The sequence below is a fragment of the Thunnus thynnus genome, chromosome 17 (assembly GCF_963924715.1).
Source record: "Thunnus thynnus chromosome 17, fThuThy2.1, whole genome shotgun sequence".
Classification (NCBI taxonomy): Eukaryota; Metazoa; Chordata; class Actinopteri; order Scombriformes; family Scombridae; genus Thunnus; species Thunnus thynnus.
Window position 1 is genome coordinate 16,785,359 of NC_089533.1, and position 16,546 is coordinate 16,801,904.

Here is a 16,546-nt window from a genome sequence, read left to right on the forward strand (position 1 = left end):
TAACAGCCTGATAACACAAAATTTTAACTATATCAAGGAGTAACTATTTGCTGTTTACAAATATGAAACAATGAAAACATGGTAGGAAAACATCACAAAGACAAATCAGAGTTTATGAACAGATTTATTCAAAGATAAAACAGTCACATTCTGACTTGGACACAGAAATTACACAAAAATCCTGTTTAGAGTTCTTTGAAAGGGACAAATCCTGAAACAAATATTAATGATAAACCTTCAGTTTTTAAACATAACTTACAGTTGAAACCAAAAGAAATATCCCTGCAACCAGAGCGTCTAAGTCGACCCAGTACCATCATATTCTCAGAAAAAGTATGATATAACTACAAAAGAAAATGCGTTACATCTTTGTATAATACTGTATTCTTTAGCAAGTAAAAGATTTATACTGTAGCTTTGTTGCGCAACATCTAAAAAGTCCAATAACCTTGGTTTGTTATTTTCTTACACGGTGGAGAAATTAAACAATGTTCCAAAATTTAACTGAATTAGCATATATTTAACATGAGATAAAGAGCCAATACTTACCACTGAAGACTCTGCCTGTATTACTCATGTAAAGCATTAAATCATTGGTTTAAATAGAGGTTATTCACACCAAAAACTATGTTGAGATGTTGATCACATTGCGTGTTACACACCAAGCTTCGAATTAATTATTAGACTTTTTGATCCAAGCTATCCTGGAGATCATAAATGAATAGTTGACTGTCATTAGTGTCAAATGCTAAAGAATTGTGGGCTGGTTTTTGTTTTGAACCTATAGGTGACAAACGATTATGATCTCATTATGTGTGCACAGAAAACAAAGGTCGACGGAAATTACAGCAGTGGTACTTACAGCTTTAACTAACCTGTTACTGGTAGGGATTCTCCTTCATGTAAGTTAAATTCAAATGATCAAGTGAGGAAAGCTGATGAAACAAACAGGATTAAGTGGTAAAACCATTTCACAAGCATTTGAAAGTCATTTGTTCATCACACACCTCCCAACACACAATTAACATATATATATGGCTGCATGTGACAGACTGCTGATGGTGTCTGTATGTGGGAATCTAACAAAATATTTGACTTTTGACCAAGCCATCAATAGCTGAGACAGTAAACTGTTGTGGACTACAGGTCTAATTAATATCCAAAGTCTCTAAAGGAATATAGTTTCATTTAATAGCTCTATTCTTTCAGTAGAGAACTATTAAATGAAAACAGAGCTTCCTGGTGCTCCGACACGTCAAAATGGAGATTCAGTGGCACATCAGAACTTAACAAGAAAGAATATAATTTACATGAGCTAGAAAATGGTGCCTAAATGCAACAACACAAACAAGGGCCTTCACCAAACTTGCTGCAAGTTTGGGGACATTGAGATCCAACAGCATGTACGCTGTGAGGGCCCCTGATAATGAATGAGAAGACAGAAAATGGTGAGACTTGCCTCAGGCTGAAACAGGGCTACACTGAGACAGGGCCTCAGCCAGTCCCCCATGGCATTGCTACAGGGAGAAGAGAAATCTGGGTTTTAGCACTACAGCCACTAACAACCCGGAAGTTATGCAGCTGTACAAAGCACTCAGTGCATCAACGGCCAGTCTGCCAGTGCCATGTACAGAGCATCAATTAAAAAAAAAAAAAAAAAATCAATATACTACTTATAGTCAAAAGAGAATATTTACCAACATTTTAATTTCAACTCAACAAAAGGTTAAAAGCACATTTCTGTTTATATTATTCATCTTTCAACACAACAAAGACACACAATCACCATGTAGTCACGTAGCTTATAACTAGAGTACAAACCTGCTGTGACGTTTCTTTTCCCACTAACGTCCCGCAAAGAAGAGTCTTAAATTTTTGCCACATTTTATTACAATACAGTTTTACAGCAATACATATACCATTTCATTTAGTAACCATGTACTTTATCTGTTTAGGTTTAGGGGAGTTTCCTCATTAAAATTAATGGAGGATTAACATAAAACAGAACAAAGGCATAAACAGTTATTTGAAGCCCTCACCAAACATAGTTGGGGACATGAAGTCCAACAGCACCTGCGTGCTGTGAAGGCCTCACTGTTTAGCATAGAACAAAAATGTATTTACATAAAACTTGCCTTGATAAAGGGTGTGTACTGCCCATGTAACTCCAGCGCCTTCACAACACTACGAACCATATCTACTACACTTCTACACACCTAAATGAAACATGAGAAGGAAAAAAAGCCACAGAACAGAGTTGGTTTGAAACAACAGTTCATAGTCTCGGTTAGGTACAGTGTGAATATTTCCCATGCGCTCTGTGTTGCTTTTATAGCTCTTTTGTTTGCTGCTTATTCAGTGTCTCTTCCTCATAGCACAGTAGTAGAATAAACGATACGTTGTGGTACTATAACACCAATACTGGTTTGTCTACTAGCAGCTGAGGACATTAGAAAAGGGTTGAGTGTCCAAACCTATAGAAGAGAGGAAGGGAGACTTCAGTAGCGGCCTCCAGGAGACATGACAGGGGGTCTCATACCTATGGGTGGCCGTGGAGGGGCTCCTTGGTACCCTGGGGGAACCACAGGAGGGGCCTGTCCGTATGGAGGCATCCCTCCTGGCATGTAGCCTGGCATCCCCTGGGGCGGACCACCATATTGGCCTGCAAGAACACATGTTTGTTGGCTTTTTAATTAAAAATCGATATCAAAAACCATACAGCTTTTCAATTATAAACATATATTCATTCAGTGTTACATAATAAGTTGCAGCACTTATGAAGAAATATTTGTGAACTTAAGGTAGATGGTATGTACCAGGTATAGGATGCCTCATGCCTGGCTGCTGAGGAGACATCATGCCACCCACAGGACCCACTGACGGGGCAGAAGCAGTGGCCTGGCCTTGGCGGGGAATACTGCACTGGTACCTGGGCAGCTGAGCCCGCAACTCTTCCTACAGGACACAGAAAGCAAATGAGAGGAAGAATAATTTGACACTGAAATTATGCAGCTCAACCAGGAGAAATAAGAAAATCAATGAATCAGTTTTACTTAAGAAAAGACATTTATGGACTTTATGATTTTCACCAAAACTTTTGCCATGACTGTTTTTTTCTCAAAATGCTACTTACTGTAAAAAACTATAAAGGGAGACAGTTCCAGCTGGACTACTTACCAGTGAGATATCCTCATCGGGGTGGATCAACTTACTGGTTGCACTAGAGGTGGTGAGGGTGGCAGGCTTACTGGTCACAGTAGAGGGAGGTTTAGAGACCGTACTGCTGCCAGCATTGGGGCTGGCCACGGCTGCGGTGGCCTGAGTGTAGGCCGGGAATGTGGGCTTTGAGGGTTCAGATGAGGTAGAGGGGGGAGGGTGAGGGGACCCTGACATTGTCTGCTGACTCTGAGAGGAGAGAGACGAAGACACATTAGAAACACTCTGCTGAAAGATCTTAAAATTTCACAAGGGGACATTTTTAGTCATACTTTGAGGTTACTCCCATCACTGACGTTAATGGATACATCCCAAGTCCATTAATTTCATCCATGATTCCCTCACTCGAGTCTATTCTTTGCCTCTCACTTCCAAGTTTATTTTCACTTTCATTTGAAACTGTGCCTGAACGCATCCTGCGTAGACACACCAACGGAGCACTAGATGCTGCTGTTACTCTGCTAAAGTGCTGCTCACACTGTGTCTCCTGTGTCTTTAAAAGGGGTCTGAGTTGATACTATTAAAATGTTAATGCACCACTGTTGCTACACACATGGGAGAGTAACCTTATAAAGTATGACTAAAGGAGAAGCTATTCAGTTAAGCCTGCAAGAAAACAAATCAAAAAGAGCATGCCGTGCTATATTGCCTTACAGCAGCTCAGAGATAAGAAGCTCACTTTACAAATCTGCATAACTCTCCATTTCTGATTTTGTTGAGGTGAGGCAACTTTTTCAGTCTTCTATAAATGCAGATTTGTAGTAAAGGAGGAAGCAAATGAAGACATGTTGCTAGAAATTAAAAAGCATTTTAAAAGTAATTTCTAAGCACCAATGGATTGGATTTCGTCATCCCTTGCTAAAACAGCTTTGGCAAATAAAACATAATTAATCTATGCAATCTGCCCAAGTACACAGCAGGCAAACACAATTGTGTGCATGCCAGTTGTAAAGCTGTATGTTGTCAGAGTGGAGCAGGCAGACAGCTGCGTACTTGTGATGTGATAGGGAACAGAGCTTTAGGGGAGGCAGACTGAGAGTCTGCACTTGACGAGCCTGCACTTGTACTTGCGACCCGACTCCCCATCTGTAGCACAGGGAGAGAGTAAAGAATAGGAACTGTGAATAAAATAATCCTTTAGTTGTAAGAGTTTCTGGCTAAAGTCGGCTTTACATCAGCCTGTGGGAGCACAGAGAGCTACACAAACATCCCTTCAGGAGGACGTTAATGTTCTGCCATGTCAGAATGTAGAGGGAGATGGAGAGTGTATTTGGGTAAATGGCGTCATGAACGTTTTACCTGTCCAGCACTGGGAAACAGAGGTTTTGTGACATCTGGCTGGGCTGAGGGGGCAGTGGCAGCAGGAACGACAGGTCTAGTCAGCACATTTGCAGCTGGAGGGACCTGAGCCATGTGTGTAATCCCGGGCCGGTGGGCCACTGGTGGAGGCATGCCTGACAACAGCAAGACAAATTCATCATATAGGCAAACATGTAAAGGCAAATAACAACAGTGCTACAACATATTGACAACCCTTTATTTTCTATAAATTCGCATGTCAAATAAATAATTCATATTAAGTGCTATCTGAGGTTGCATGCTGGCAGGGCACTGCTTACCTGGTGGCACGCCTGGCATCATAGGAGGCATCCCCGGACCAGGAGGCATCATCCTACCCATTGGTATCATCCTGAATACATGAGGAAGAATATCAATGTTTAAAATACAAGATATAGGAAAGATTGGGATTCATAAAAAGTCACAGTCTTGATTAATAAAACCAAGTATTTACCCTGGAGGCATTCCCGGCATTACGGGCGGCATTCCTGGCATCATTGGCGGCACACCTGGCATCATTGGAGGGATTCCTGAAACAAAGAGATTCACTTTTAGCATCTCAAGTGTGTGTTATATGTAGTTTTTTATATGCTTCCATCCATACATCAATATTCCTACTTTAAAACGATATAAACAACACCTGAATGTAAAAATGGTAGTCTATATAGCATATTCTTATTATTTTAGGCAAAATACAGTATGTGAACTTGGCTGCATTAATTTTGTCAGTGTTGAAGGAAATTTTAACTGACTGAGCTTTAGAAACATTTTAGGACATATGCCGCAACACATACTGTATTCAATATGCTTGACACCTTTCCTATACTGTCTGAATCTAGTCTCATGTAAACCTATTAGAAAAACACAGCGCATAGTTGAGAAAATTGGCAAGAAGGCACGGCGTAAGGGTAAAACCAAAGTAAAGCTCTGTAAGCACCCTTGGTAAACAACATGATGCTGATACAATCTTATTAGCTTAATAGTTGTTGATGTTTTTGCAGTTCAAGTAAAGTCACTGTTTCCAACCTGAGTAGCTTCCTGGCGGTATCCCAGGAGCACCAGAGCCAGGAGGCATGCCAGGCTGGGTCATAGGGGGGATGTAGCCTGCCTGGGGCTGACCTGCAGCAGGCTGCTGGAAGGAGGGACCGGGCTCGTCATCGTCATCGTACTCATCAGAGTCATCCTGGTTCTGCTTTTTCTTCTGAGTCTCTGAAAAAAGAATAAGGAGGAGTAGAATCAGTCTCTAGAATAGGCCATAACAGTGCAGTAAATTGTTATTAAAGTATTCTGGTGTCAATACCTTGGTTTTTTTGTTCAAGCACTCTTCTTCTCTCTTCCATGTCTTTCTCTGGAATACCCTCCATGCCATAAATCTCCAGTTCAATATCTGTCCTTCCAGGTATCGCATTAGGAACTCCATCAATAGTCTCTTTATGCACCTTAGATAGAAACGACAAGGTCAATCAGCTAGTTCATTAGGACTTAATGTATATAAACAAATATGTAGCTGTTTCCTCACCTGCATACAGTGGATAGCGAGCCCGGGGCCAGTGTACAGCTTTTTATGACAAATGTGGCATTTGAAATGTTTGGCTTTCTGATGCTGGATGAGAATCTTTTCATCATCAAAATCTCTGTTGCAGTACCTGAGTTAACAGTTAAGGAAACTGTTTAAGTGTCTAAAAAAATGTAATACTGTGCTGACTTATTTGTTTAAGCAAGACAAATTATTATTCTATAGCACATTTCATCCTAGAGGCAACCCAAAGAGCTTAACAGAGTACACAAAAGCACAACAAAAACAAATGATAACAACAATAAAAGCAAACAAGCAAAAGCACAAAAGCAACAAAATTATATAAATGTACAAACACCTAAACTTGACGAGATGAAAAACACAATTTGTAGAAGCAGGCCGAACAATAATAAAAAAAAAAAAAGTGCAAGTTGGTTTGTAAGCAGTTGTTCACGTATGTAAAATTATAGGTCTGACAACATAATACAGAGCATTTGTTTACTCAAAAACCACCTTGCTAAAAAAAAAACACAACATATCACAGGGTATTAAAATACTTCGCCCGTAGTTAATTTAACTTGACGACAGCTATTTGTAGCTAGCTGGCTACATATTTATTATTACTAAGCTCAGGTTAACTTGCAGTTAGCTAAGCGACGATAACACTGTTTACCACAGAAACAGACAGTAACGTTAAAAGCCAGATAACGTTACAATACTACATGTAAAATGTGGGAAAGGATACCAGCACCACGGCTTCATTTGCTTTTTCTTCTTTCTTCCCATGATTTCTGTGCTGCCAGTCCTCAACCTGCTACTAAAATAAATCCGCTAATCTAAAGATGGCGTCGGGCCTCCAGCACAGACTCACTGAGCCCCCCGGTGGTCCAAACCCAGTATTTACTTCAATAAGTAACCTTTATCTCACCATTCATATGTACTACAGTCTTTCACTATGGTTGCTTTCATGCATAGTTTTGTGTACGCATTTACATACGACTATCTTTACAAATATATTTATCAGCCAGTTGAATTATCATATATATAATTTAAATGATTGCAGGTTAAAGCACTTGAATTTAGAAGTAAATAACTAACATCACATCAACACAGTAAAAAAAAAAACAACAAATGCACATTTCAGTGATTAAACATTGTCAGATAACTTAATTTGGTTTGCAATATTGCTTATTCACTTTTTATTGTTGTTTTATTTATTTATTTATTTTTCTATTTAAATTTCTGTATTATGTATCTTTTACATTGTGCAATGTTATTTCTTCTTGTGTTTTTGTGATTCGTTTATTTTATTTAATTCCCCCCAGTACTCCCTGTACTGTGGAGGACCAGAAGTGTCAAGGAAATAGTAATAAAGCATGTCATTAATTAATAACTAATTGCACAATAAAAAAATTGATTACAAATTAATGAATTAATCCATAAATAAATAGACTAAATTACAAATTAATTCATCATTCAATATTTTAATGGGCAACAAAAAAGAGGAATTATAATGATAATTTACAGATGAAACAATAATCTATCAATAAATCGTTCAAATTAGAAAGGGATTTACAAAAAGAACATAAATCAGTCAATAAGTAAATCATTTAAAAACACATCAATAAATTCCTAAATAAATAATGGAATTTCAAACTGTTGTTTGTCTTGTAATATTAAGAAAATAAATAAATAAATAAATAAATAAATAAATAAACGTTTGTCCCAGGAACGCACATCACATATTCATATCATAGTCGGACTGTTTTTGAGGACGTACACAATTGGCGCATGCGCAAAGGCCACATAAACGAGATAGCTGTTCCACAGCTGTAACTGCTGTATGTGCGCTTCTATATCATTGCAATATCAGCCAGACATCCCAACGCCATTAATAATTAATAATACTATCTACCATAATAATTATTAGTATCTACCACAGCAGCACAGCTAAACAATAAAGATACCGCCTCGTTATCTGCTAGTTTAGCCGGCTGCTAGCAGTAGTAGCATCATGTTTACCTCCCAAACCTCGTCCTTCCAAGATTCAATCGACGTGGAGGAGAGAGATGACTTTGACAGCGAAGAAATTGCTGGATACAGCCAGAAAATTCAATTGAACTGCTACTACACCATCTACCTTTATCAAGGCACCAGGTAACGGCCAATTAATTGTCCCAGTTTCTGTTTTGCACAGCCGATGTTGCCTTAATAAATTGTTTTTCTATCCCTAAAATAAATGAAGGTCGTGTTTAGGAGTGTTTGTCCAGTGTGTCATTTTACATGTGTTGAATGTATTGGAATTATTTTATAATGTGTTTTTACTGCATTTTCTGATGAACATTTATTGTTGGATTATTTCTTATTGGTATTTTTGTTCACATAGTAGGTAAAACTTTTCTTACAGGACATCACACAATTACTGTTCTTTTTCCTGAATACGACTTGCTCCCTGGTGGGTTAAGAGTGTTTGTTTGTCTGTATCACTGTTTGAATTATTATGCAGTATGTGATTCATACCCTAAAGCACTCTTTAATTATTGTAGTCCCTTGTTCCTGAACCTGCTGACAGTGACACTCATGTAGGTAAAAACAGATTTGTACATTAAAAACTAACCAGATGATGAGTAAACTGTCAATTGTCTTAGATCTGAGGCTACTGGGGAAAATGTGGCATGGAACCAGAGAAGAGCAGACTCCACAACCAGTCAAGATGACTTTAGGTAACAAAGGAGCCATCCGCCTACCTTCTCCTTGCTTTCAGTGGTCATTTTCTCTTTGGCTTTCACTGTTGTGCATTGGTGTGTCCTCGGGCTGCTACGGGAAATCCAATCAACATGGAATCAGTGCTGTTTTCATTTGTGATTTTGTCCTGATTGTTCATTGCTGTGCTGTGCTGAGTTACATGGCCTTAAGGTCTCTCCCCAATCTGAACGGGGATCTCCACTTCCATATGTCAAGTGGAGTGAAAAAAAAGGCAAAATATGTGTTTTGTCAGTGACTGAGATGATGCAGTTACAGCTATGTGACTCAGTTGTGTGTTGTGTTGGATGTGGCTTTTGGTCATCAGCTTTCTCCATCTGCTCTCCATTGACTTGAGTGGCTTCCTCGTCGCCTTCACTGGCTGCGTGTATCCGTACTGACTCTCTGCTCTGTCCACAGCCTGACTCTGATTGACAGCAGCCTGCCATTGGAGGCGGAACCTGAGCTGCGGACCTATATTTCAAGGAGGCTGAGTAAAGGAGCCCTGCTTGGAGGCATGGGCAACATCGCCACGGTGGAACTCAGGTAATAATTTTACATATTCATTCATAACTTCACCACCATTTCTTCCCCACCAGCGGGGCACAAAGTCAAGATCTCAGGACAAAACAACCCAAAACAATGTGTGACCTCATAATTCTTGCAGCACATTCTTCATTATCATATCATATCATACCTGATATCATGGTGAATGGAGCCTGTTTTGTTTCATCACAGTAATAAAATGTAACTTCTGGAAATGAAGATTCAGAGATGGACAAAATCAGTGAGTTGGTTAACACAAATGTGTTGATTATTTACTCCTCTCAGTATCCCAGAGCAGGCAGTCGGCTGCTACTGCTGTCTCCTGGAGCAGGAAAGGTCTCCTGAACAGCCTGATGCTGACGGCAATGGATATGTCATCTGCTTTATGGGGGGCTCTGAAAAAGGACTGAACCTATATCCTTTGCTCGCAGTTTTTTGCATAGAAATGCACAATTGTATACACAGTCCTTGCTATTGCTTTCCTGCATTGTTGCATTGCTTCAGCATCATTGTAACTTTGTACAGAGAAGCAGGCAGTAGTTCATATTCCTTGACCAAATGCACATTTAGGTTAGAGCTTGATAAATACGTCCAAGGTCTACATAGCAGCCTGCAAACCCCAGAGGTATGAGAATGTAATGTCAGTGTAATTAAGCAGTTTGTTTTTTATTGTATTATTAATGCAAGATTGACATTTCCCTCTATGTCTGTGTGTGTGTGTGTGTGTGTGTGTGTGTCAGCTGCAAAATCTTGAGACAGAGGTGCGTCCCTATCTGAGCCGGTGGTACGAGGAGTCTGTGATGCACATTTATCGTGTGGTGCAGCTGGTCCAGAGCAACATCAGCTTCCTGCTGCATGCTGTGAGTCATTTTTCACCTTTTGAATATGTCCAGATTAATGCTCACTAAAAAGGCTTTTTTGAGCTGCTGGATTTAAGATACAATATATAATGATAGGAAAAGCCTCTACACACTCTGATCTATGCAGATTTATGCAATTTAATAATGCATAAATCAGTCAACGAATATGCACAGATTGGAGTGTGCGGATGTTTTTCTCATCATTTCACCTCGTGAATATACCACTATGGTCCTGACCACAAACCCCTCACTTGTAGCAGCTCATTCAGAAGCCCTGTGAAAAAAAAAGTATGTATTGTCATAGTGAAACTACCGAAATGTGTCTGTGAATTTGTTACTCGCTCTGTATAGATATATAGTCATTCTGTTGAGTTGTGTGATAGTAAAATGAAATGAAAGTAAAAAAACACTAAAACTTACTTCCAGATAGCTCCAGTTTGGCTTAAAAAAGTCTGGACTTGGACAGTGGAGCTCACTGATGTGCTAAAACCGCTAAAACAATTACATCTGATAAACTTAACACTAATGTTTCTTCTTCTAGTGTTTCTTCTTCTCATGTAAGTGCTATGTCATCAGTACAGGTTTGAGCCATACCAACAGTAAATTATACCAAAAAGTATCTGGATGCATAGATGGCACTATGTGTAAGACTGTGTTTTTGGCTGAACTGCACATTTAAACACAGTAATCGAGTTTATTGATTTTGTTAGACACAGTTGTAAGATATACGTTTTCCTCAGAACAATGCATTGCAGCCACTACAATTTCTGTACACAGGCCCTGAGTCACACACACGTGGACATCATCAATTCAGACGAAAGGACAAAGGCTGATGTGTTGAGGTGAGTTAGGTTCGAATCACTGTACCTACACGACGGCATGACCAAATCCTACAACTTAAGAGGTCTTCCTTCCTGCATTTCTTTGTAGTACAGTATGTAATAGCTGTCTATTCTGTATACTGCACCAGGTTCATTAAAGCAGCCAGTTTGCAGGGCCTGTCCCAGCAGGACACCACAACAGCGTCTCTGTGTAAGGCTATCTCAGAAGACACACACTCTGACCTGATTATAGACTGCTCCGCCAGCCCGCCCACACTCACCAACACTGGTAAGTCGTGCTCAGTGACATACTAAGTAAAGCCAGGAAAAATAATGTTTCTCTCTGCTGCAAAATGTCACAACTGAGGAGTTTAATGTAGATGTTTTCTCCCCCCAGTGAGTAATCGGTTCTGCGACGACTGGATTCAGGCTTTTTTAAACGCTGCAGAGAGGTGTAATCCCTTCTTGCTCAGACAGATTCTGGAGAACTTCAAACTTAAGGTGGGAAAACATACAGACAGACAAATTATAATATGGTTTCTCAAGCTTTTTGGGGTTCTGGACTATCGTGTTAATTTTAGAATAGCATATTTCTGTATTGTATGTAATTTTTATGTGACTATAGCTGACGACGAAATTGGTAAAAAAAAATTGGTAGAATATTGCACAACTTGTATGTTTCACATACATATTAGCCTTAAAAATATCCCACCAGCCCACAAGATTGAGAAACTCTGGATTATAGCTCTCAGTTCCTCTTAACAGACACAGTATCAACTTTTTTTTTCTGTCCTTGATTTGTTCCCTTTTTTAACTTGTTTTTTTCTCTCTTATTAATCATTTCTCCATCTCTACAGGCCATCCAGGACATGAACAGCTTGAAGCGCTTCGTGCGGCAGGCGGAGATGAGTCACTACGCTCTGTTTCGCTGCTGCCAGTTCCTGCAGGGCTGCGGAAACGGGGATGTGCTGCTGCAGAATGCCAGGGCAGAGCATAGCGACCTGCCTGAAGCCTGCAGCATCATCACTGTCCTGGAGGAGTTCCTCAGGGATCAATCCCAGGCCCAGGCCTGATTCCATTATAACACCTTAGTCCAAGTTGTGGCGCCTGGTAAGATAGTCTGCTGTACCAACCACAAAGCAGATAACCTAGTATCATTCTAAACATAGCACTACATCCTATCTTAAACATGTTTGCCAGATTAAATGTGGCAGTGGGGAAATTCTGGCAGCGGCTACGGCAGATCCAGAACTTAAATATAAGCGATAAAACATAAGTTTCCTGTACTGGCACTTCTGCTGCCTCTCAGCTAAAACAGTGGCGGTCTGATTTGGAATATGTACTGTAAAACACTGACAACTTACACTCAGCTTCTCAACAAATGTGTCTTTTTAGGTCTAATCATATTTTAATAACTTCATTATTTAAGTAACTTCACTGCATTGATCCTGACAATTAAGATTAGTTGCTGGTTGAAGATGAGATAAAAATATTTTCGTGCATCATGTGGTAGTTACCTCTATATACCCCACATCAGGTGAAGGTGAATTTTAAAAAAGTGGCACTTTCACAACCTTTTCCTTCTGCAATTTTTGTGATGCGTGAGTGTGTATAACAATAATATGAACCAAATATTATTACTAGTCTTTTGCTAACTGACAATGATCACAACAGAGTTGATCCAAACTGGTGCGAAATTATCTATTGCTTAGTTGATGTCCAAATATTCTTTACATTGTTTTGTATTTAATTTGATTGTACTGGTTTTCTTAATAGAAGATGAGAAGAGAATTGCACAAATCACTTTTATGCATAGCACGTTACATATTCTTTGCTTTTGCTCACTTTCAATCCCAGTACCTGCACTACTATATAATTATTGTCTAATGAATACTGCTACTGTATGTACATATGTCTATCAAGTGATATTAGATGTATGTGTAATCCTTCTCTGGGAATGCAGTGTTGTAGATATAGTGTAATTTTTGGATATCATGTGTACAGTAGTGCAAATTATGTTCTGTTTACAAACATTATCTTCCAAGCCTTCACCAGCTAAACAGTTCATGAGAACAAAATGGGCACTACGTGACCAGCCGCTCACGACGTTTACTAAGCATTTGTTTAGTTTAAAGCTCCCACAAAAAATGTTCTATGTATATTAATACCCACAAAAAAATGTTGTGAAGACAAGTAAGGAGTTAAAATGTAGAATAAAAGAAGATGACATATTGAACAGTAAATGTTAGCATGCCCATATTTTATTTTATTTTCATCGTGTGCCTGCAGCAAAACAGCTTGATGTAATGAACCAAGCCTCATCTGAGAAAGTGAAGGTTTTTATATTCCATAAAACCCATAAAGGGTTTTAGAACTAAGCTCATTCCCATTCAAACCAGTCCAAAGTTTGTAATATAGCAATATTAATGTTGGTGGTGTATACTTTAAAAACTGTGAACCGAGTGACGTGTAAATGAGTCATTTTGCTATCGTGAACCATAGTGCAACTGACCCACAGTATGTGTGTGTAGACATCTCTGTACAGCGTGTTGTATAGTTATAAATATCTGTGTGGTTTCTGGTCTTGTATATAGGAAGCTGAAATAAATACAACAATGAACAAGTGCCTGTTGTGGTTGTGCATGTTGTCTAGCATACAAAAGTTGAACACAAAGCTGCCAAAATTAGGCAGCAACAGTCTTCTGTACTAAGAATCTGTATCTGGTCCCAAAAGTTACATGTATGGTGAGTCAGAGGTGGCTTCTGCTGCTGCTGCTGTCCTCCAGTCCACCACTGGTTTCCTCTAACTTGACCTCATCCACTTCAGAAGGCTCCTTCCTCCGGCTGCTCCTCTGCAACCAGAAACAAACAGATGAGCTTGAGACAAATAGCTAAGATAATGTTTTCAGGCGTTACACAATTGACATGTGTGCCTTTTGTTGCATAAACCACTGTCTACATTTAGGTAGATGTATAAGTATAAGTGAGAAGACAAAAAAAACCTTCAGTGTCATCAGACATCTGTCTCAAAAGAGAGCTTGGTACGTCATAGATGCTGTCTGTGGCGTCTGAAATGGACAAAAAAAACTGTTTATTATTTTGGTATAACCACTTATTTAAAAGCTAGCCGTTGTACAAAACATGTCATCTCACCTTGATTGTCAGAAGCTCTCTTGTAAGAGAGAGGAAAGTCGTACACACCCTCGTTCGTCTCTGTTGAAGGGTCGATGTCGATGGTGCACGTCTCTGAAGACATATAACACATGATCAGGCCAGTTTGGACGTTTGACCACTATTATATGTTATGTTAAAAGAGATGTTGAGTTATTTATTTAAAATATATTTAAGATCATACTGTTTCTGAGTGGCAAAACATCATAGTCTCCTTGTTTGTCCTCCGTATCGCTCAACTCACTGGACCATAGATTCAGTTCGGATTCAGACTGATTCAGACTGTCACCTGAAATCAGAGTTTAGCACCATGTGAACTCAATTCACGACTAAATTACAGTGATTTGAAAAATGAACTTGTGTTTTGTTGTTGTTCCCTCTACATCATCACATTCACTGTTGTGAGGATGTTGGATTTATGTCTCAAATCACTGAAACTTGTAAAGGTACAAATCATTTTAAAGTTTACCATCGTGATGCTGGTAGTTACAGGCTGGCAGTGTGTTTTGGAAAGGAGCGTCCTCAGTGTCCGGCTCCTCAGTCGGGCAGATGGGGGAGGTGAGGCTGCTGTTCTCGTGGTGGATATAGCCCGGTGGAGCAGGGGCCGAGAGGGGCCGAGCAGGTGGAAACTCTGTCACACTGTCACTCTCCGAGTAGATGGGTGTGCTGCTGTTACGTCTCTCTCGCTGCTCACACACTCTGAGTCTGAGGAGCAGAGAAAGTGTGCACTCAGTGAAGGAGACCGTGCAATTAAAGAAATCAATCACCTGCAGATGCATGTCAACAGTTAAAATCTAGTTGACCATTCGTGTTTTTTTTTTTTTTTAGGTAAAATTCAGATCTGCCACAAAGGGAAAGTCCTCCTCCTACTTACTGTGTACCTCTGGAGTCTGAGACTGCAGAGGTAGAAAGATGCATTGCTTTCCATAGCTGTCCTACCCACTCCTTTCTGAGAGCATCTGTCTCTGCTGCCTACACACACACACACACACACACACAGTGGTTTGGAGGTATGGTTGACATGACTTGGTTAGAGCTGGCACATTCACAACCTGCAGACTTACCAGCTGAACTGAGAACGCAGACAAACCACAGTTGAGACTCACCAACACTTTTCTCTTCCCATTGGTCATGTTGATCTCAAACATAAAGCGCTTGCTGTCAGTTCTCTGGACCTCTCGTACTGATTGCACCTGACCCGAGAAGCGGATATAGACAGATATCTAGGTAAATACATTTTATGTGTCCTATTAGAGACAAAGCAACAGTGGTGGAGGAAGTGCTCGGATGTTTTACTGAAGTAGACATAGCAATACCATAATGTAGTTACGAGTAAAAGTAAGCAGAATAATGTGTAAGCAGTACCTTTATCAGATAGTTTAAGCAGGTAAAAGTGGAATTAATTGAACTACTTTGCTGTTTAATCTAATACATCATAATTAATTTGTTGATTATACGCTGAATCTGAAAGTAATTAATAATTAAAGCTTTAATGCAGTGGAGTAAAAAGTATAAGTGCCTCTGAAATGTTGTGGGAAGTATAAAGTAGCATGATATTAAATTATTCAAGCAGAATTACCTCAAAATTGTGCGTAAGTATCAATTTCTCATATATCAACTGTAATAAATGGAGGACTTACTGTGTAAATGTAGTAATATCCTCTCAAATGTGACTGTGAAGAGAACAATGTCAACGCAATCATTTTTAAATCAATGAAATCTTAAAAAGAACAAAAAAAACCCTTGCAAAGTCAATTTCCTCTAGCACGTTAACCATCTATATTTGATTATTTTTTTGCTTCAGAGATAATAGACCTAATAGGCGGGAAATTTTGAATGTAAAGCACTAATGTGAAACTTTAATTATCACAGTAAATATCTACTCACAGCGTTGCCGTTCTTCTTGGTATAAAAGAACAAGGTTGTGTTTTGAAGCCTGAACCAATACGTCACCCATATTATTTTCTATAGGGATAAAAAATATAGATGGACGACAACCAAATGCACTTTTTATTAGCGTATTAAGCATATGTTCAAATTAGTTTAAAGACAGCTTGCAACTTACCAGAGTATCTTTTCTTTTCTGCAAGAAACCCTCAAACAACAGCTTCTCATCTATTGACATGTTGTCCCTCAGAAGATCATTTTACACTGTGACTGCCGGTAGTGTCAAGTTAGTCTACCTGTGACTTCCTCCTCTCTTACGCTAAGAGCAGTATCGTTCACAGCCCACATCACACACTCACTTCCCTATTCTGCTTCACAGAACTCCCAGTTAGGCACAAAAATTGCAGTCGTGCGTTTTACACATCTACTTTTGAAATGCTCTTCTCAAG

General features: G+C 39.4%; 3 protein-coding genes across 7 annotated transcripts; 1 reads left to right on the forward strand and 2 right to left on the reverse strand.

Annotated features, from left to right (window-relative positions):
- Positions 1–105: 105 nt before the first annotated feature.
- On the reverse strand, positions 106–6,950 carry LOC137201009 (BUB3-interacting and GLEBS motif-containing protein ZNF207-like). Of its 4 annotated transcripts, XR_010932112.1 has the most exons (13): positions 6,816–6,950; positions 6,074–6,200; positions 5,855–5,993; positions 5,581–5,763; positions 5,009–5,084; positions 4,836–4,906; positions 4,516–4,670; positions 4,210–4,302; positions 3,178–3,405; positions 2,817–2,955; positions 2,540–2,662; positions 2,136–2,216; positions 106–1,517 (listed from the first exon to the last, which is right to left on the reverse strand). XR_010932112.1 is itself a non-coding variant. In XM_067615810.1 (12 exons), the coding sequence occupies exons 1-12, from the start codon at positions 6,854–6,856 to the stop codon at positions 2,209–2,211; spliced, it is 1,383 nt and encodes a 460-aa protein (XP_067471911.1). In that variant the 5' UTR covers positions 6,857–6,950; the 3' UTR covers positions 106–2,208. The 4 variants fall into 4 exon arrangements, 3 of the variants coding, with proteins under 3 accessions (XP_067471911.1, XP_067471910.1, XP_067471912.1); XM_067615810.1 differs by having other exon boundaries at positions 106–2,216; XM_067615809.1 differs by having other exon boundaries at positions 106–2,662.
- An 897-nt stretch (positions 6,951–7,847) lies between these two features.
- c17h17orf75 (chromosome 17 C17orf75 homolog) lies at positions 7,848–13,664 on the forward strand. Of its 2 annotated transcripts, XM_067616130.1 has the most exons (10): positions 7,849–8,227; positions 8,719–8,793; positions 9,233–9,358; positions 9,644–9,772; positions 9,923–9,983; positions 10,099–10,218; positions 10,996–11,060; positions 11,189–11,328; positions 11,437–11,540; positions 11,897–13,664. In XM_067616130.1, exons 1-10 carry the CDS (start codon positions 8,085–8,087, stop codon positions 12,110–12,112), a joined length of 1,179 nt encoding a protein of 392 aa, XP_067472231.1. In that variant the 5' UTR covers positions 7,849–8,084; the 3' UTR covers positions 12,113–13,664. The 2 variants fall into 2 exon arrangements, with proteins under 2 accessions (XP_067472232.1, XP_067472231.1); XM_067616131.1 differs by lacking the exon at positions 8,719–8,793 and having other exon boundaries at positions 7,848–8,227.
- Positions 13,640–16,445, reverse strand: LOC137201200 (uncharacterized). The gene is made up of 10 exons (XM_067616134.1): positions 16,276–16,445; positions 16,098–16,175; positions 15,851–15,883; positions 15,317–15,403; positions 15,085–15,182; positions 14,680–14,915; positions 14,395–14,499; positions 14,193–14,285; positions 14,042–14,107; positions 13,640–13,891 (listed from the first exon to the last, which is right to left on the reverse strand). Exons 1-10 carry the CDS (start codon positions 16,333–16,335, stop codon positions 13,863–13,865), a joined length of 885 nt encoding a protein of 294 aa, XP_067472235.1. The 5' UTR covers positions 16,336–16,445; the 3' UTR covers positions 13,640–13,862.
- Positions 16,446–16,546: the final 101 nt, after the last annotated feature.